The following is a 21,828-nucleotide window of genomic DNA, read 5'->3' as shown; positions in this document are numbered from 1 at the left end:
CCACGCCCTGCTCTGGTGACTCTCTATTACTCCCTTATCTATCCTTATCTCAACTATGGTATTTGTGCTTGGGGTTCTACTACCCAAAATCACTTACGTCCTCTAATTACCCAACACAAAGCCGCTATTAGAACAATATCCAACTCTGGCCCCAGACATCACTCGGTACCCCTACTCAAATCTCTTAATATGTTAGATATTAAGTCACTGCACATTCTCTCATGTGTATTATACATATATAAAACGCTAAACTATAATGCCAATCCTGATCTTAAAAGCTTCATAGAAGGTTGGAACAGAACCCATGAGCACCACACCAGAAATAAATACAGTTTTGATATTCCTAGAGTACGTCTTAATCAAACTAGAAATGCTCTGCAAATCAAGGGGCCCAGAATGTGAAATGACCTTCCCAACCATGTTAAAGACTGTACCTCTCTCAACCAGTTTAAGATAAAAACTAAACACTACCTAATAAATTCCCTGTAATCTACCTCACTCCTCTATTGTCAACCCATGTCTGTTATTTTCTTTTTTTTTCTTTTTTTTTAATCAACACTGTTTGTCAACCTATTGTATTTGTGCTGCTTTTTCAGTCATGTTCCCCCTTTTTTTTTATCTTTATTTGTATTTGTTCTCAACATCTTTTATTCTTTATGCTCAATTAGTATTAAGTTCTAGATATTAATGTTTTTCTTGCCCGAAACGCATTGCGTAATAGTGGCTTTAGGCATTGTATGTACTAGCTCTATCTATATATCAATCCATTAATGTAACATCACTTGTATGTATATACCTTACCTGAATAAACATCTGAATCTGAATCTAAATCTAAATTCATGTATCTTCTCGCACTCCATCACATAGTGACGGAGGGTGTGCGAATAATTTTGTTGACACAATTTACATTTGGTCAGGTCTACACCAGCAGATAATGAGAATTCCCAGAGATACTTGTAACCAAGTCTAAGCCGAGCGAAGAGACATGGGAGATTTTACATAAGTACAATACATGGTAGTTTAAGTAGCGAACGCATGTCAACGAATACCAAGTATATATAACAAAACTATTGTCCTATGAAGTCGATTTAACTGCCAAACATATATTTTTTAATAAATGTTAAATGCTTTCTGGCTAGTTATGTTAGATTTTATTAAAAATACGTATTCTACTTGTTAACATTATTATTTAAATTTGTGATAATTTGTGCAGAGAAGTGCGACAACTGGATATGCCAACAAACACTTTCCAAACAACGATATATCTTGGATAAGTCGCTCCACAACATTGACGTTTGGACCGTCGACTTCCTTTGATGCCACTTATTTACTTATTTCATAATGAAATTATATTAGTTTGGAGTAAATATATGTTTTCTCATGTTCTGCATTCAGCACCCACATTATAGTGAGTAAATATACCATATTACTTCATTACTTAAATAATACTAAGAGGGTTTGAGTAGCTTTGGGTCTTTAGTGGACAGAATCTCCAATAGATGGGGCGAGAGTCGCCTCATCTCTCTCTCGCCCGGGCGGGAGTCGAAACTTAATTTAAAATTGATATATCTTTGTCCTCCAACATGATATATTTCATTTGGTGCAAGCATAATAATGTTCATATCTGGGTCTTTCTGGAGGCATATAAGATTTTAGGTTTTATTAGCGTATCTTTGTTAATTATACAATATATCGGCAAGTGCGTAGGCGTCTGCACTCCATGCCCGACAAGCTACTGAACGCCACTATAAAAACATATGTATCTTCACTTGAGCTATAAATTTGTCTATTGTAATGTATTTAAAATGAAGCTCATATTTCTATCTTGCTTAAGACATATAAAACATTTGTGTTTATTAACGAATTTACGTGAAATAAACATTGATCTGAGAGAGAGTTGCTCTGTCGTTCAGTCTGTATGGGGTCGAAGCTCCGTAATTTTTAAAATACATGAATCTTCATTAGAACTTTAAATATGTGTATGGTAAGGTGTTTAAAGTGAAGCTTATATCTCTGCCTTTCTTGAGACATATAAAACATATATGTTTATTAACGAATTCACGTGAAATAAACATTGTTCTGAGAGAGAGTTGCTCCGTCGATCGATCTGTCCGGAGTCGGAGCTCGGCTATTATAAAAGTACACGTATCTTCGCTTTAAATTTAAATATGCTCATGTTAAGGTATTTAGAACGAAGCTTATATATCTGTCTTTCTTGTGACATATAAAACTCTTACGTTTATTAAGGAATCTGCGTGAAATAGGCATGGTTCTGAGATGAATGCTGCGGTTTTCGAGCTCGACGAGCGATGAAAACTGCCACTTTTATACAACTACAAATATCTTCGGTTTTACTTAAAATATTTGTCTGGTAGAGGTTTTACATATAGATCGCGTTTCTGTCTTTCTTCTGACTAATAAATAATTTTGGTTTAATGAGTTATCAAGATGTTTTCAACAATATTCTTTCAGCGTTCGTCTTTTCCAACACGGGCGACCCTTTTGAAAACGCGATACTTGGGCTAACCCATCCTATACTTGTGTCTGTTTCCATTATGGTTCGGAACAATTATAAGGATACAAGACACTCTGTACATTGACAACTCTTCTCTTCCCTTCCCTTCTCTGATAAGAATTCGCTTTGTTAACAAACAGTAATACAAACAGTGCGTTAAGCACTGTTAATCCTTGAACTAAATGTTTAACACTTCTCTCACCCTGTCCATGGAGGACAGAAGAAAATGTATATATGCTGGTTAGCATTGTAAATGTGTGGCCACGTCTGTGGTAGAAAATAATAATAAAAAAATGGAAGCGCTAATTATAAAAGAATACATACATAGCATATTAGCAATCTTGTAAAGCCACTATCAAATTACAATTAAACTTAAAATTTATGAGTAAACTTTTATTATGACACTGAGGTAGATTCTTACATAAATACTAAATCTGCTGTAATTAGAGAATTATATGATCAAGTGCCATGTATTTATTCAGACGAGAACAGCAGCAAGCACAAACCAGCGCATGTATGAACGGAAGGGTATGAATGTATAAAATTATCAGTGAACGAAGTTGTTATCAGAAACTGCAGTCGACGACTTGACCAGTCCCCGTAAAATTTGCATTCATAAGAACAATCATGATATAAGATGATGGCAGTGATTACAACGGGGAAGTTATATCGCTTATGCACATATTTTGAGGTAGCACACGATACAGTCCGAGAGGGAAACACCGGGTATGAAATTAGGTACTTTTTGATGTTACGTTTGAATAATGGGTAGGTTGAACGGTAAAGGGCGTGCTGTAAATGAACAAATTCACAAGGGCCGTGTATCGAGGTGCTGTAGCTGCCCCTGTACCCTCTACATAAACAAACACGGCACACAAACTGCTAGAAAGATTCTAAATCAACAATAACAACAAGGTTTGTTCTCGTATTTAGTAGTTTGGTGTTGGACTTAAGACCTCTTAACCTCTGTATGGAGGTTATTAAGACCTATCAACCTTGAGAGGTTCTTAAGGCCTATCAACCTCGGGAGGGTTATTAAGGCCTACAAACCTCGGTGGGTTATTAAGGCCTATCAACCTCGGGAGGGTTATTAAGATTCATCAGTCTCGAGGGTTATTAAGTCTTATCGACTTCTGAAGTGCTATTAAGGCCTATCGACTTCTTGGGGGTTATTAAGGTCACCACAATAGCTTGCTGACCAATCCACAAGTGTACTTTACTCCTGAACATAATCCAGGACTAAAATAATGGCTAGATTCTACAAATTGGAGAAAATTGGTTTCCCATTGTTGGAGAAATAAAGCGTATTAAGATTATTAAGGTCCCACTAGACCAACTACTGATCTTATCCTGGATGCAATCCACAACAGCACACACACCAGTTGCATAACTCCTGAGTAACTATTTACTGCAAGATGAATAAATGCATCAGGTGAATGGACAACATGAATTATTATAATCTTTGACTATGAAGTCTTAAAAAGTATTATTGAATATGAACTCAGATGAATTTGAACAGTTTTTTTAAACTGAACAGAACAGAACAATTTGAACAATTTCTGCCCGAAACGCTTTGTGTAATAGTGGCTTTAGGCATTGTATGTACTAGCTCTATCTATAAATCCATCAACTTTTGTATCTTACCTTGTATGTATGTACCTTACCTGAATAAAAATTTACTTTATTTAAATTTATTTTAGTGGAAGAGTCTAAACAATAACTAGCAGAATCACATGTATTTGGTAAGTAACAAAATCAGTTGACTGGTGAAGGTACTATCATGCAAGAGGAGCCACACATCTATGGATCATCCAATAAAATCAGCAGACTTCTAGATGTTACTACTGCTCGGCTTAGACTCGGTTACCTGGTTGATACCTGGTTGATGGGGTTCTGGGAGTTCTTCTACTCCCCAAGCCCGGCCCGGGGCCAGACTTGACTTGTGAGAGTTTGATCCACCAGGCTGTTGCTTGGAGCAGCCCGCAGGCCCACATACCCAACACAGCCCAGCTGGTCCGGCACTCCTTGAAGGAAATAATCTAGTTTCCTCTTGAAGATGTCCACGGTTGTTCCTGTAATATTTCTGATGCTCGCTGGTAGGACGTTGAACAACCATGGACCTCTGATGTTCATACAGTGTTCTCTGATTGTGCCCATGGCACCTGTGCTCTCACTGGTTCTCTTCTGCATTTTCTTCCATGTCGTTCACTCCAGTACGTTGTTATTTTACTGTGCAAATTTGGGACCTGTCCCTCCAGTATTTTCCATGTGTATATTATTTGGTATCTCTCTCATCTCCTTTCTAGTGAGTACATTTGGAGAGCTTTGAGACGATCCCAATAATTTAGGTGCTTAATCTCGTTTATGTGTGCCGTATATGTTCTCTGTATTCCCTCAATTTCAGCAATCTCTCCTGCTCTGAAGGGGGAAGTGAGTACTGAGCAGTACTCAAGACTGGACAACACAAGTGATTTGAAGAGTACAACCAATTTGATGGGATCTCTGGACTTGAAGGTTCTTGTAATCCTATCATTTTTCTGGCTGACGCAATACTTGCTTGGTTATGCTCCCTAAACGTTAAGTCGTCGGACATCATTATTCCCAAATCCTTGACATGCTGTTTTCCTACTATGGGCAGATTCGATTGTGTTTTGTACCCTGTATTATGTTTAAGATCCTCATTTTTGCCGTATCTGAGTACCTGGAATTTATCACCGTTAAACATCATGTTATTTTCTGCTGCCCAATCAAAAACTTTGTTAATATCTGTTTGTAGTTTATCAATGTCTTCAGCAGAGGTAATTTTCATGCTGATTTTTGTATCATCTGTAAAGGATGACACGAAGCTGTGACTTGTGTTTTTGTCTATACAGTATCTGATATGAGAATAAGGAACAGCAGTGGTGCAAGGACTGTACCTTGAGGTACAGAGCTTTTAACTGCGCTCGGACTCGATTTTACTTGATTGACTGTTACTCTTTGTGTTCTGTTCGACAGGAAATTGAGTATCCAGCGTCCTACTTTACCAGTTATACCCATTGACCTCATTTTGTGTGCAATCACTCCATGGTCACATTTGTCGAGTGCCTGTGCAAAATCTGTGTATACGACATCCGCGTTATGTTTTTCCTCTAATGCCTCAGTGATTTTGTCATAGTGGTCAAGTAGCTGTGAGAGGCATGATCTTCCTGCTCTAAATCCATGTTGGCCTGGATTGTGGAGGTCATTGGTTTCTATGAATCTAGTGACCTGACTCCTGATCACTCTTTCAAATACTTTTATTATGTGGGATGTTAGTGCAACTGGTCTATAATTCTTTGCCAATGCTTTGCTACCACCCTTGTGTAGAGGGGCAATGTCTGCTGCTTTAAGCGCATCTGGTATCTCCCCTGTGTCCAAGCTCTTCCTCCACACTATACTGAGTGCCTGTGCTACTGGCACTTTGCATTTCTTTATAAATATTGAATTCCATGAGTCTGGACCTGGGGCCGAGTGCATGGGCATATTGTCAATTTCTCTTTCAAAATCTGCCACGCTCGTGTTGATATCAGTTATATTTACAGGTGCTTGAGTATCATTCATAAAGAAACAAGTATTTACAAGTATCGGTTGTAAGCATCGGTTACAAATATCTCTGGGAATTCTCATTATCTGCCGATGTAGACCTGACCAAATGTAAACTGTGTCAACAAAATTATTTGCACACCCTCCGTCACTCTGTGATGGAGTGCGAAAAGATACGTGAATTTAGAGACAATTCTATAACCAATGTTCCAGCGATGTGTAAATATTTCATTCAAAATGATCTGCTACCAGAAATTTTAGCCAAATATCCCCAGTTTGCAAACTGTAGGTAGTAATTAAGTGATTGTAACCTATTCACCGCTGCCCACTGGATGGGGGGCGGTATGCAGGACAAACATATAAATTGTGACACTAGCTCTCCACATATGTCAGTTGCTTAATTTAGAAATTGTACTTATGGTCGATCTCGAACCCATTGTTGATGTGACGACTTATATTGAATTTTGTAACTAGCTCATCAAGATTATAACTTGCTTAGCTAAATGAATTGTGGGGTTCAGTCCCTGAGCCCATTATGTGCCTCTGTAACCCTTTCCACTACCGCCCACAAGATGGGTATGGGGTGCATAATAAATTAACTAAACTAAACTGGTGAAGGTTGTCTCGGCTCGAGTATGACTTTGCTACAAGTAACTCTGGCAGTTCAGCTTGTAAGGGTTTTCCATGACAGTTTCCATGAGTCGTTTTCCATGACAGCGGGTGACCGTGGAGCGGGAGCTTGTAGACGATATGTCAGACATGGTTGGGGCTTTGAAACTGAAGCTTTCCACGGCCGCGGAGCATTCTGGGATTTTTTCTCAAGATGGCAGACGATCACTGGGGCCCCCAGGCATCCATTTCGTACCCGCATCACTGCGTACCAGTTTTGAATGGAACGTGAAAAATAAAAATACCTGGAGGAGCGTTGCGCGCCCCCCATCGACGGCCTGCAGGTGCGTTGCGCAGTTCAGTGGTTAAAAATGTAATAGAATTTTTTTTTTCTTTTTCAGGCAACAAAAACATTGAGCAAATTCCATCTAACATGAAGATGAGATCGAGGTGTTGGAGTATTTGGCAGACACTACAGTTCTGCACATCATCTGTGACCAATAAGGTTATTCCAAAGAATTTAAAGGGGCGAAGCAAAAGCTCACAAGATTGGTTAACCAGACAGCTGAATGATCCATATGTGAAGCTTGCAAAACATAATCAGTTTCGGTTAGTGTTAAAATTAACTGTTGGTTTATTTAAAATTAGAGTATGACTATAGGATCCATCTCAAACTTATATGGTAACATGTCTACTTTGGTCAACTTTATACTAGTGCAGCCAGGATTAATGACCTGCCCAAAATGTTATGCTGCTAGTGGCTTTACAAGAATGTAAGAACTCTTGTATATTTAGATAAATAACAAGAAATAAATACTACATGTGTTATATATTGCCACTTGCTGCCTGAATGTTTTTGTAATAGCATTGAGAGTTTTATAATTATTAGACAAAGTTTATTACAGGCTACTCATTGGAAATAGGCTAATAATAATTCCTGTTGTGAGGACACGAAACATGTACTGTACTTAGGCTTATTGAGGTCCCACTAGGTCAACTAAGACCTTCTTGTGGATGCAACAGTTCAGTCTCAACAGTTTCTTAACTCTCGTATACCTAATTTTACTATTAGGTAAACAGAGGCCTCAGGTGAAAGGAAATATGCCCAAATGTTTATGTCCAGCCCAGGGATTAAGCCTGTTGTCCCCTTGAGTTAAGAATATAGTCCAATGATTCACTGACAGTTGCACAACAAGTGGGAGCTGCAGTAAAATAAGGCTAACCAAACCCTACCAATAATCGAGCAAACTTTTGAGTTTAAGGAAAAGAAGGGAGTGATTCAACTCTATAAATCTCTGGTGCTCCCCCAACTTGGATTATTGTATCCAAAGATGAAAAACTCATCTTCAGAAAGACATAGCTGCTTTGGAAAAAGTTCAACACTGGGGAACAAAAGTCATTCCAGAACTAAGTCGACTCTCAACCTATGAACGGTGGACGGCCTTAGAGTTAACATGGAGCAACAGTTTTAAACTCAACAAGCCACACTAGGACAGAAAACAGGAGATTCTTTTTCACCCATAGGGTTATAAGCCCATGGAACTTCTTACCCATCAAAACTGTAAATGCCTAATGCTGTATGTATTGCTGAATTTTAAACTCCAGGTTGAAAAAATTATCAGGACATATGGGGGAAGACCTATGATAAGCATCTAGCTTCCTGTCATCGCCAAGACCACTAGAGTGTTAGTGGTTCTCAGATAAATTCAGGTGACATATGCTGTACTGTACTGCATATATATACAGTGGCACCTCGACTTACAATTGCCCCTACTTACAATAATTTTGAGTTACGATGTAAATTTCATCAAAAAATGCGACTCGACATCCTATGGTGTCGTCGACTTCTGATATTTGTTGGTACATTTTCGGGTCGACCGAGCGCATGGTTCCAGGTCACGCGGTCCGACCTGCCTCAGTTTACTACAGCTGCCCGTTTAGTGACGATCGCGCCTATAAGAAATTCCGCGTTTGTGGTGATTTTTTGCATTTTGAACATTAAAGTAATTATTATATATCACGCCATGAGTCCTAGGAAAGTCAGTGGTAAGGCTCAACATATGAAAACCCATGTAAGGATGACCATAGAGCAGAAACAAGAGTACAGAATGTCTCTTCCTCAATAAGGAAGAAAATGTGTGCAGCATGGGAAGAATTGCAAACTTTTGCAGAAACGAATCACCCAAATCAAGATGCAGTAGGCCGTTGCCTTAACCTATTCAATGACACTGTGATGCATCATTACAGACAAATGTTAAAACGAAGGGAAAAACAAATGTCTCTTGACAAATTTGTAGTGAGACAAACAAGCACTGAACCACAACCAGGTCCTAGTGGTATTCAGGCAAAACGTAGGAGAGTACCCCAGAGAAAACATCACTGCCTGATCTGATAATGGAAGGGAACTCCCCTTCCAAACAGTAACAACTCTCCTCCTCCCAACTCATCACCATCTTCCGTACGCCATCAAGAGCCCTCCATGAAGGTAAGATCAACTTACCGAATCACCCAAATCAAGATGCAGTAGGCCGTTGCCTTAACCTATTCAATGACACTGTGATGCATCATTACAGACAAGTGTGTACAATACAGGCAGAGTGAACATTAAGCATAATTTCTTTTTAGTATGACTGGCATGTGTTTACCATTCATGAAAATTTAAAGATACTGAAGAGTGTAATATTTTTAATCTTTCCCAATGGTGTGCTACTGATGCTTAATGAGTCAAACCATTCACAGATATCTAACCTAAAGTTGGAGATTCACTTCTCTGTGGAGAGCCCTTCCAGCTCCCTGGAGCTATACTGGGTCGATACGTATGTATTAGACCGTGGCATCAGTCAATTCAATTGGAGTTCTAGCCTACAGGGGACCATGAACCAGACCCTGGCTCCCCTCAGAGAGGCACGAGGAGCAATGGCGTATAGAAACCCCATGTGATTTGGAAGCATTCTATGTCTGCCATTTACCGGGTTAGGCACCCAGAAAGGTAGGCCTCCTGAAATGGTTAAAATTGCTACTGAAAGCCAAACTATCAAGCAGAACTCCACAATCTGACAACAAGCAAACAAGCATGACGTCACAACAACTGCCGCGCCGCTGTCTGCGCAGCTCCCCCTTCCCCAGGAGGGGAAAAGGAGAGCCCCAGACCCTCATGCCGGCCATCCGACCTCAGTTCTGAGGGTGATGTGTTACATGGCGGTTGTTCGATTCTGGCTCACTTTGTTTGCTCACTCCTGATCCCACGATTTGTGGGTGTTTCAGGTCATTTCCTATGGCCTGCAGTGGCGTTGGGTGGCTCCTCTTCCTTTAGGGGGTTCGGGAATTGCAGGGCAGGCCTCTTCTCCTGCGCTGTCAGGTCATCATGGAGTGAGTACGCTTGGGCGTGGTCGAAATGACCCTATCCCTCAGGTGGGTTTCCCGCCTGTTTCCAGTCCCAAAACGTGACTGTGCGGATCTGAGGTTCATTCTGGACTTGTCTCATTTGATCCCCTGGGTCTTTTGCCCCTCCTTTCGGATGACCACTTTGTCCCAGGTCCGGCTTATTTTAGAGCTGGATGCTTGGATCGTGTCTTTGGATCTCCGGGATACGTTTGGCACGTCACAATTCATCCAGGATTCAGGGACTGGCTTGGTTTTGTCATACGGTGGCAAGCTTACCGCTTTCGTTGCCTTCTTTTCGGCTTGAATCTGGCGCCTCGCATTTTCACAAACCTTACTCGGGTCGTGGTGACTCGCTTGTGTCTGCTAGGGGTTCGTATTCTGGCCTACCTCGACAACTGGCTGGCGTGGGCTCCCAGCCAGTCTGTGTGTCTGCTCACCAGAGATTTGGTTCTTTTCCAGCTTGCCGGGTTTGGGTTCTTGATGAACTGGAGGAAGTCCCATCTGGTTCCCTCCCAGGTTCGGACTTGGCTGGGTCTTGTGTAGGATTCTTGGACTGCTTCCTTGTATCTCTCTCGGCGTCATTGCTACGGCTGCGGTCCCGCCTTTGGCTGTTTCTGGGGGTTTCTGGGTCACTCGTCGGTTGCTCGAGCAGCTGTGTGGGAGTCTGAACTACTGGTTTACCTGCCAGATCGGGTCTGGCTTCAGTGAGTGGCAGTTTTGGTTCCTTCAGGGAAAGAACCCTTTCGCTGCTCTTGCGATTGTTGGGTTCGGCTTCTGGGACCATGCGTCGGCTGCTGCATCGCCAGCTTGGGTTTTTTCGAGGTTCAGTGCCGTGGTGCCTACCCGAGCCCTCACTCAATGTGTACACAGATGCGTCGTTTCTTGGGTGGGGTTTTACCTGCTTGATACCTGCTTGATGGGGTTCTGGGAGTTATTCTACTCCCCAAGCCCGGCCCAATGTCAGGCTTGACTTTTGTGACCAGTGCTCACCAAGCTGCCCAGGGGCAGTGGGGTCCATCCTTCTGTCAGGCTCACTGCACAGTGCAGGAGTTCGCAGCAGTGTGGCTGTCGCTTTGGAGGGTTTGTGTAGCTCCTGGATCGACAATCCGGCTTCATTCGGACTGCGCCCCGGTTATTTATTGCCTAAACTGAGGGGGCTTGATTCGGTCCTTGGCTCTTTGTGGCTAGTCGCTTCGGGTTACTTGTCTGCTGAGTTCTCGGGAGTTTGCCTCTCCTGGTGGTTCACATTCAGAGGGTTGTCCAACGTCCTGGCGGATGGCCTGTCCCGGTTCATTCCCCTTTCCACGAAATGGACGGTTGATGCCGGCTTGTTCAGTTGGCTCTACCAGATCTACAGGCGCTCGGAACTGGACCTCTTTGCATCAGCCTGGTCGAGGCATCTCCTGGTATATGTGATGACCTTCCCTGACTAAGAGGCCTTTGGGGTCGATGCCTTTCGGCAAAACTGGTTGAGGGGGGTTACCTGTACTTCTTCCCGCTGGTTCAGCTGTTGCTTCAGGTTCTGGCTCAGCCCTTTGGTGGCTGGCCCATCCTTGGTTTCTAGCGCTGCTTGCTCGGTGTCCAAACCCAGAGAATTTTCTGTGGCTCCGCCTCTTTCAGCAGATCGGTCCAGTCTGGTAGGTAGTAGTCTCCTGGCAGTCCTTTTGTAATTTTTTGTCTCTTCGTATGTTGTCTTCGGTTTCAGATTGAGTTGTTTTGTTTTTCTCTCTTGATTGTTTCAGAACAGTCATCTTATGCCGAATACTGTCGCTTTGTATAATGCGGCACTGGTGGGAGCCACTCCTGCTTGCATTCGAGGTGGATGTTACTTCCTCTCAGTTTTGTAAGCTGTCTCGTGCGTTGTGTCACATCCGGCCTGCTCGTGTGCTGCCTGAGCTGTCCTGGTCGTTTGGTAGGGTGCTCCCTTTTCTCTCATCTCCTCAGTTTGTAGTGGCCCCTTCAGTTCGGGATTGTTTTGATAAGGAATCTTTTCTTGTTAGCATTGGCCTGTGCGGGGTCGGGGAGCTTCATGCTCTCCTCCGGTGCAGGGGTTTCTGCTCTTTTGGTCCTGGTGGTTTGTTCATTTGCAGTCGTCTCCTTTTCTGGCAAAGAATAAGACTGCTGCTTTCTGGAGGGGTCCTTGGGTTGTTGATGCTTGGTTGGTTTGGCCAGGGCCGCATCATATTTTGTGTCCGGTTGTGACTTTTTGCCGTTACTTGCACGCCACGGCCTCCATGGCTGGGGACGTCCTTTGGGTTGACCTGGTTTCCCTTCTTCCTTGTTCTAGGGCGCGGGTCTCCCAGGTTGTCCTCAGGATTATTCGGTCCAGCCAGCCTGCAGTCTATCCCCGTGCCCACGACATTCTTAAGTTCGAGGCTTTGGCTGCTGTTTTTGGTAATATGTCCTGGGCTGACATTCGGGCACAGGGCTTTTGGAGGTCGAACAGGGTCTTGGTCGCACGATACCTTGTTCATGTTCCTGACCCTTTTTGGGCGTGTGTAGCCTTTTTATCTTTGGTTAGGTAGCTCTAAGGAGCCGAAGGGGCTCTCTACTGAAAACCAGCATTGAATGTAATGAAACACCATTTTCTGGGTGCGACCGGAGGCTCCCTGGCATCCTTCCCTCCCTCCCTCCAGTCGGCATTTTTGATATTCAACTGGGGTTGGCTAGCCAGTGCAGGAGGTCTGGGACCCCCCTTCCCCCTCCCGGGGCAGGGGGAATTGCTCAGATAGCAATGCGGCGGCAGTGGTGACGTCTTGCTTGTTTGCCTATTTTCGATTGGGGAGTTCTGTTTGCTAGTTCGGCTTTCGGTTTGCAATTTTTAACCAGCTGTAGTTTGTTTTGGAATTTCTACCTTTCAGGGTGCCTAACCTGGTAGATGGCAGACATAGACTGCTTCCAATTACATGAGGAGTGTCTATGGACCATTGCTCCTCGTGCCTCATCTGAGGGGCCAGAACCTGGCCCCCTATGCTGGTCCCTGGTAGGCCTAGAACTTCATTGATTGGCTGTTGCTACGGTCTAATACATGTACATCAGTTCGGTATTGCTTCAGGGAGCTTCCAGGTCTCACCCAGAAAATGGCATTTCATTATACATGTATTCAATGTTTTTTTTATAATTCTCATTGTTGGGTACAAGAAGTTTGTAGTTAAATTTATCAAGGTCCTCTAGGCCAGCTGTTCCTGGATGCAACCCATAGCAATTGCCTAACTCCTAGGTACCTATGTACTGCTAGGTGAGCAGACACATCAGATGAAAGGAAAGATGACCGACTGTTTGTCCTACCTGAGGATTAAACATAGTTCCCTCAGTTGTGAGTTAAGTACGTAGACCACTGTGCTACATGATCCACTATATCACCTGGTCTGTGATAATGACTTTTAAGTCATGTGAATGGTTTTTGACACAAAATACATTGTTTCAACTCTTGCACTTTACATTCATGTTGGAATAATAATGGACCTATTATTCTGTATTGTATGTCGCCGATTGTTCTTCACCTATTTTTGCAGGGCTCGTAGTGCTTTCAAGTTGTTAGAGATTACCGAAAAACACAAGATCATAAAGCCTGGACAGGTGGTGCTAGAATGTGGTGCTGCTCCTGGTGCCTGGACTCAGGTAGCTGTCACTGGAACAAATAGTCTACCTCAAGGTTGAGTATTTCGAAACGTGCTATTGGTGGCTCCATTTCGTACTTACCTCAATATGTTTAGGGGTCGAGCATTAACTGCTGAGCCCCTGAGTCCCAGCTGTTGATTGTTTAATGCAGTGACTCCCTATCCTCCTGTTTCTTGTCATTTCTAAATTTGGAGCAATGTATTAAATTAGATTATAATATTCTTCCCTCTAGTACATTCCATTTGCTCACTACAGCACTCATATTCTTAATAAACTTTTCAAGAATGTATATGTTTAAAAATGTCTGGGCATTCCAAAGTATGAAGTGTTATTTTAGTCATGAAAATGTTTTCCAGACCACAAAATACCCATTAATAAAAATTTTATTGGAAATAAAAATGGCAATGAAATTTAGCATCCATCTCCCTCCATTAGTGTCTTCATGGATGGCTCAAAGTCTTTGTTCAAGATATTGCATTATATTGTATAGAAATTGTTTCCATGGTGATGATAGCATTTATGTTCTTCAGATAAAAATAAGCCTCAAGGAATGGTGGTTGCTGTTGATATTTTAGCCATTTACCCACTGCCTGGGGCAACGCTACTCGGCGGGAAGGACTTCACACAAAAGGAAACACACCAGGAAATACTAAATATACTACAGGGAAGGAAAGTAAGAAATAATGTGTTGCTCTTTATTCATTATACAGCATGTATTTATTTGTACATTCTAACACATATTTAATCTGTATGGGAATTTAAGTTTTGAGCAGATATTAATATAAATTTAACAATCATTTACACTCATTTGAAGGTAGGTGGTTTAGGGTTCTAGGATATGTCTTTTATCTTTTAATACTGTGTGTGTTTTACCTAAGTGTAGTTACAGGATGAGAGCTACGCTCGTAGTGTCCCGTCTTCCCAGCACTCTTTGTCATATAACACTTTGAAACTACTGACAGTCTTGGCCTCCACCACCTTCTCACCTAACTTATTTGCTCTACTGTACTATTTTGCTCCCAGGTAAGTATTTACTGCTAGGTGAACAGGGGGCATCAGGGTGAAAGAAACTCTGCCCATATGTTTCTGTCTCTGCTGGGAATTGAACCTGGGTCATTAGGACTACGACTCCATAGCGCTGTCCACTCAGCCACGAGGCCTCCTAATTAATTAAATGAGTGTAATTATCTTAGTATAGTTACAGGATGAGAGCTACACTTGTGGTGTCCCATCTTCCGAGCATTCTTTGTCATATAATGTGTTACAGCTACTATGGGCCAGTAACCGGGTTCTTGCTGTTATAACCTATTCTTCTATATCCAATCCCAAGTCGGTAGTAAGCTTTCAAGAACGGGAAGTGGAAAGTAGTAGTATAAAGAATAAAAGGGGTGATAATCAATACACAATTACCTTCACCAATATAGTAACACCTTCACTATTATATATATTATATTAAACTATTACAGTACTATACGTATGTACAAAGTGTCTCTTTTACGCAGGACACAAATACGTTGGCAGTGTTCATCAATCCCAGTGAATCCACTTGCAGGTACCCGTTGTCCACTTCTAATAGCAAACACCGGCGAGTTCACCTTCAACATGGGCCAGTCCATACCCACCGTATCTTCACGATGTAACAATACCCCACCTCCACTCTCCAGATACACACTGACAGAGGGTTTCAGCCACATGCTGACAGGGGTCTCAAACAATCACCTACAGTGGTAGCTAACTCCCTGGCAGAAGTCTAGCAGCTTGCTGGCAGCACTTGACAACAGACGCACCGCTGTCATAGCGTAACTCTTACAGGCCAATCCCGGATATGTCGGACCATGCAACACTGCGTACATCAGCAGCTAACACACTGCTCTAATCCGACGGCGGCCACTTAGTCGTCTTCACAAGACCAAGCCAAGAGTTTGTGGACTGCCCAAGGTGAACTGCCCTCCTTAGCTCAATCGCCTCCATATGTCACCTCTGTGGACACAAAAACTTCATTAGCCAGATGGACAGTACACTGGGTAACCGTGTACTGGCCGCCACCAGTACACTGGTGGCGGCCGCCTCACACACACCTCGCCGCCGGTAAGTCCGTCTTTTACGTGTCTTTGGTTAGGTAGCTCCAGGGAGCTGGAGGGGCTTCCTATGGAAAACCAATGTTGAAAACATTAGTTTTCTGGAAAACCAGAAAACCCAGAGGCTCCCTGACACCAACCCTCCCCTCTGGTCGGCGGTTTTGATTTTTGATGCTCGGCCTCCAAACTGAGGTGTGAGTAGCTGGCACGGGGTGGGGGGGTGTCCAGGGCTCCCCCCTTCCCTGGGAGGGGAGGGCTGTGCGGACAAGTGGCGTAGATGCGGTGTATGACAATTGCTTGTTTGCCTGTTTCTTTAAGTTTTGGGGAGTTCTGCCTCTCAGTTTGGTCTTCGGTTGCAATTTCTTGCCAAATGGGGTCTGTTTTGTTATGCCTATCTTTCTAGATGCCTAAACCCAGTAGATGGCAGACATGGAATGCTCCCAAACACATGGAGGTTTCCATAGACCATTGCTCCCTTTGCCTCTCTGAGGGGGTCAGGTTCTGGCTCGTGGACTCCAGTAGGCTGAACTCCACTGACTGATGCCCCAGACTAATATAGCATATATCAGTCCGATAGCTCCAGGGAGCCTCCGAGGCTCACCCAGAAAATGGCGTTTCGTTACATTCAATGCTGATTTTTTCAGTAAATATTAATATAACATTATTTTCAACACCCTTACTCATTATTTTCATAAGTTTCCATGCTCGTTTATGCAATACTGTAACCCATTACAGTATCATTATTTTCACGAGCTTCCATTATATTGGCCATAACTTGGTTAACCCTTAACATGCTCGGGGTTTAATATCCTGTCATCCCCACAGGCGCATGTCATTTTGAAAAAAAAAAAAATTATTTTTTCTTCCTAACCTGTTAATTTGTGTTCACTGATCACGGGAAAAATAATAAAAAAATCGTAAGTGGCATATATTGCCCGCTATAGGGCGGGGAAGTCTGGCAAATTATAGGTGCTGACTCAGCGTGCGTCCCAGGCGGTCTGTTGCTCGCAAGCTGTCAGGCCGGAGTTGCCACAAAGAGATAATTACCAAATTATTTCAATGTCTCTGATTGATTTTTCATTCTTTTTTTTGCTGTAATATTATTCAATAGTGTGTAGTTTGATATACTTATATAATAAAATGAGTGAATCATTGCTGTACTCAAAAATATGGTGTGCATATTGTTGATTCAGTTATGTTCATCAATCAGTGAACAAATACTTTGTTGGTTATTACATTATAAGCACAGGTTATATATAAGTATCTGCATGTTTTGTTCACTATAACAAACCACTAAGTAGCTATTATGAGTCAAAAAGTAACGAGGAGTGACCGCCGTTTACCAGCCAGCCACTCCCGCCCTCCCTCCAGTCATCTGACTCACCCACATTCTCCTCCCACAATAATGTTTTTGCTATAATTCACTATATATAGACGTTATATATAAGTATCTACATGTTTTGTTCCCTATAACTGTACATCTAAACTTGTATGGTGAGTAAAGGCGCAAAGATGTAACTAAAAGATGTAATAAACTGGTATGGTGCCCAAAGACCATCGTGGTAACCAGTAAACAACACCGTCGTCTGCACGGTGGCATCGTGCAGACGACACCACCGCCCTCACCAAAATGGCCGCTCCAAACCTTCTCTTGCTGTTTATACCCTCTATACACACGTTATATATAAGTATCTACATTTGTGTTCACCATAGCGAACCACTAAGCTGGTATGCTGAGTGCAGTCAATAAAAGGTGGCCACACACAGTCAAAAGACATCGCCACCACCCTCCCTCCCACAGCATTACTCCTCCCTCCATGGCGCACAGTGCTAAATATCACCACAATCCTGCTATTATCAGAACCCTGGTCAGTTTTATCACAGTCAGGGGTCTTTTGTAATAATATCATCGCTACATAATAGCATGAACAAGTATAATTTGGCATTTTTAGGCAATGCTGTGGTCACAATCTGAACAGCAGTGCTGTTAGCTCATGCTGCGTGCGTCAGGCTTGGTTGCTCACTCAATACTGAGGCCAATAACACCCGGGAGTTTGGCCCACGATTTTTAAAAAAAATGGCATCTGTTTACAAGAGCCCTGATGAAGGTGTGGTGAACCACGTGTATCCGCGGGCTGTTTAAATCTTGCGTAGTACTCCAACACATCATATGACGTGATGCGCAGTTGACTGGAACAACGTCTAGCACGTCATATGACGTGATGCGCACTTTAAGGGTTAAGTGTATTTATCTCGCCTCTATATATTTTCATGTATGACCTCATTTACTATTACACAACCCATTCTCCTGTTTATATAGTTCTTTTTATAACTGTGGACCATCGTACATACATAGTACAGTATGTATATACGTAACGGACAGTTAGATACTGTAGTAGAATTTGGTACTATTCACTTTGTAGAGTCTGGAAAAAATAAAGCAAAAAACCCAAACTTAAATATTTCTAGGAGTAAGTATTAAGCCTAGGAAGGCTTAGGGTAGGGTTAAGTTTTTGCAACATCAATACAAAAATCTTTCCAGAGTGTCCAAATTTAATAGTACCGATTTATACTTTCTAATTGTCTTTTTCATCAATATGTGTATGATGGTCCTCAGCATTACAATAAGTACTACCTAAACAGGAGGATGGGCTGTATTATAAGATAATTGTGATGATATATCATTGGCATACCTCCATTTCATTTCACACAATTCACAGTTCTTATCATTTGTTCTCACACAAGTATTGCTTGCTTTTTAAGGAAGAAGCAGTGCTTAACCACTGCACAGAGCACCTGGTTTCAGCAAAAATTTCATAGTGCTAAAAAATGTTTCCAAACTCAACCATTTTCATTTCAAAATACAGTGGAACCTCGAATAACGACATTAATCCGTTCCGGCGCCGTGATCGTCATGTGAAACGGACGTCATACAATACGAATGTCCCCATTGACAATACAGTACTGTAATGGAAATTAAATTAATCCATTCTACCACCGAAAAACATCAATATGATATTCGATGTTTTAAATAATGGAGCAGCTTACCTTAAATGCACTGAACAAACCTTTATGACATTTGTCTTTCTTCAAATTTGTCCAATATTTTTTGTTCATTTGTCTTATAGCATAAGGTTCATTCGGTGTTCAGCAGGTAGGCTGCTCCATGTTCCTTAAATAAAATAAAAACAAAAAAAAACAGTTGAAACAATTTAAAAAATGGACAAATGCCATAAAGGTTCGTTCAGTGTTTGTCGGGTAGGCTGCTCCATTATGACAATCTATCTTTGTTTCAAATGTGTTCCATTTGTTTTGTATTTTTCATTTACGTCTCAGTAATAGAGCAGCCTACCCAACAAACACTGAATGAACCTTTATGGCATTTGTCCGTTTTTCAAATTGTTTCAACTGTTTTTTTTATTTTTCATTTTTTTTATTTAAGAAACTTGGAGCAGCCTACCTGCTGAATACCGAACAAACCTTTTTGCCATTTGTTGTATTTCAAATATTTTCATTTCTTTCTTTCTACAAAAAGGTCAATGCTTTGCAACATCTCAATGGTCACCCCTTTATATCCCAGCATCATTAGCATCGTTAAACAAAAAAAACATAATTTATTTGCATCGTCGGAGGCATCCGAAAATGTGCTAGAAGCAGCACGACCCCACCATGTGGTGTTGTCGTTATTCAAAGGAGCGGTCACCATACGAGACGAATTGTCGGCGATTTGGGCGATCGTTACCCAAACTGCTCGCCATTTGAGGCGATCGTCACTCAAGGTTCTACTATACAAAGAGTGATGAAAATGTTTAAAAACATTAAAATATACCCTAATTAAAAGAAAATAGCACAACGTTCAGAGCTCCTCAAGACGCTGTGCGCAGTGCGGTGATTAATTAAAGCCTTTCCATAACATGAGAGAGTTTAGCAACTCTACAAGATACATCGGCTCCATCCATGTTCAGCTTACTAAAAGATTTATCAGGCAGGCAGAATAATCTAACTTTTAGTATATTAAATTTGAGAAACAAAATGTATTAACTAGGTGTGGAGAGTTTGTTTGAAAGAATTAGTGTACAGTACTTTATTTAACTTTACTTCTTGGCACAAGGGCTTCTTAAACAATTTTATTATTGTATTGAGAGGTAATTTAAAATTCAGCTCAAAAAACTCTCAGGATCAATGGAAGAACTTTCAACAGCCACTGGCTTCCTGTCCCCATCATGACCAATGGAGATGGATGCCCCTCAGGTAAATTCAGGTAAAATATTTTTTTATGACTGGACGAGGTCACATCCACCTTCTCTGAGAAAACACGAGTTACTAGGGGTATAAGTTAGACAGAAGAACATTTGTGAATATTTTTGGTAAATCCGTAGGTGGATTAGGGAATCGGTACGGCTTCAGCTGTGATTTATTAATTGAATTCCTGTTGTTGGGAATAGTAAACCTGTACTTAGGCTCACTGAGGTCTCCATAGGCCAACCACTGACTGGCCTTCTCCAGGATGAAACCCACAACAGTTGTTTAACTCTTGGGTACCTATTTACTGCTTGGTGAACAGTGCCATCAGGTAAAAGGAAACATGCCATGCTAACCATTTCTATCTTGTCTGGGAAATAAACCCGAGTCTTTTGGTTTTGACCTGAGGACTTTGAGCACTTTTTCCAAGAAATTAATTTATGTTATTTAATAAATATTGAATTGTAGATGTCTTCAGAGATAAATATCTTTGAGACAAGTAAACAAAAACTGCATAAACATCATTAAAGTTACTGTTCATGCGTATATGTTGCAGATTGATGTAGTGCTTTCCGACATGGCTCCAAATGCTTCAGGCATCAAGGAACTCGACCATGAGAACATCATCACACTTGCATATTCTGCTTTAACATTTGCCATTCAACATTCTGCATTAGATGCCACTTTTCTCTGCAAGGTTAGTACAGTGCAATCCTTATTACTTACATAGAATATAGAACATTAAACCACAAGGGCTTGTGTTAAGAGTAAATTTGAGGGTGAATATTATATTGATATAAAGATTTGAAGTTATGGCTTACTTCAGGGTTCACATTTGTATGAACATTGTATGAACAAGCACATTGAAACCACAAGAACATGATGCATCTTATGAGAAAATATTGAGGTCCTGTAATGGGACTGAACCTGCATTTCTGGATTTCCCAGGCACTACTGACAGGGGAGTCCAGTCAGTGGTGACACAATTAGCTAAAAGAATCATAATCAGATTCCATCATATGGTTTCAATATTTTCTGATTGATACATCATGTTCTTGTGATTTCATTATATATTAACAGGGAAAAGAGATGAGAAGCATCACTACTGACACCGGAGTGTGAGCGGGTATCACTGATGGAGGCGAGAGATGGGGAACATCACTATTGACACCTGAGTGTGTGTCATTGACTGGAAAGGGAAATTGGGGAAACATCGTTACCAACACATGAGTGTTGGCGGGTGTCTAGTAAAACTTGGAGTGTAGTACCAGATGGTAACTTCTAAATGCCAAGTAATTTTGTTAGTACTTCTGGTCAAGATGCTTTTAGTTGATTGTTGTTCATTCAGTAGTGCTTATGCCTGTGTATCCAGTGATAAAGGTTCAGTCTCATCGTATGGCCTCAATATTTTCTCAGAAACCAAGCATTTTTAAGACTAATTTTCTTCTGTATATTGTGCATTTAGTTATCTTTTTCTACAGATATGGGAAGGCCATAGGGACGGCAAACTTGTGAGTGACATGGAAAAGTTCTACCGAACAGTTAAAGTCGTTAAACCACCATCCAGTAGAAGTGAATCTTCAGAAAAATTTTTGCTTGGTAAAATGTTCTGTGGCTTAGGTACTAAGTAAACATTTAAACACTTTTTTATTGTACTATTTATATTGTATTATATAATAAATACTGTAACTATCAAAATAGGTTTGTGCAATTTTCTAAAGCCTCTCATTTGTAAGAATGCAATTTTTGTGAGTACCACTCTTATATTTAACCTCAAAACATAAAATACTGAAGAAACTGGAAATTGCTTAGAAC

At 41.5% G+C, this 21,828-nt stretch overlaps 1 protein-coding gene across 6 annotated transcripts; it reads left to right on the top strand.

Annotated features, from left to right (window-relative positions):
- The first annotated feature begins 3,115 nt into the window (after nt 1-3,115).
- On the top strand, nt 3,116-21,711 carry Mrm2 (Mitochondrial rRNA methyltransferase 2). 6 transcript variants are annotated; one of them, XM_069300219.1, is made up of 6 exons: nt 3,116-3,241; nt 7,090-7,297; nt 13,588-13,727; nt 14,224-14,366; nt 20,570-20,710; nt 21,495-21,711. In XM_069300219.1, the coding sequence occupies exons 2-6, from the start codon at nt 7,122-7,124 to the stop codon at nt 21,642-21,644; spliced, it is 750 nt and encodes a 249-aa protein (XP_069156320.1). In that variant the 5' UTR covers nt 3,116-3,241; nt 7,090-7,121; the 3' UTR covers nt 21,645-21,711. The 6 variants fall into 6 exon arrangements, with proteins under 6 accessions (XP_069156320.1, XP_069156323.1, XP_045594872.1 ...); XM_069300222.1 differs by having other exon boundaries at nt 3,128-3,253; nt 21,479-21,711; XM_045738916.2 differs by having other exon boundaries at nt 3,132-3,253.
- Nucleotides 21,712-21,828: the final 117 nt, after the last annotated feature.

Source organism: Procambarus clarkii, chromosome 43 (genome assembly GCF_040958095.1).
Source record: "Procambarus clarkii isolate CNS0578487 chromosome 43, FALCON_Pclarkii_2.0, whole genome shotgun sequence".
Taxonomy (NCBI): Eukaryota; Metazoa; Arthropoda; class Malacostraca; order Decapoda; family Cambaridae; genus Procambarus; species Procambarus clarkii.
The sequence above is the reverse complement of the archived record's forward strand: the minus strand, read 5'-3'. Positions and strand labels throughout refer to the sequence as shown.

What these genes read in the sequence shown, in the direction of transcription:
- Mrm2 (XM_045738916.2), top strand. An exon ending in AACAAATAGTCTACCTCAAG is followed by an intron (nt 13,728 to 14,223) that starts GTTGAGTATTTC and finishes TATGTTCTTCAG; the next exon opens with ATAAAAATAAGCCTCAAGGA. An exon ending in ATGCCACTTTTCTCTGCAAG is followed by an intron (nt 20,711 to 21,494) that starts GTTAGTACAGTG and finishes CTTTTTCTACAG; the next exon opens with ATATGGGAAGGCCATAGGGA.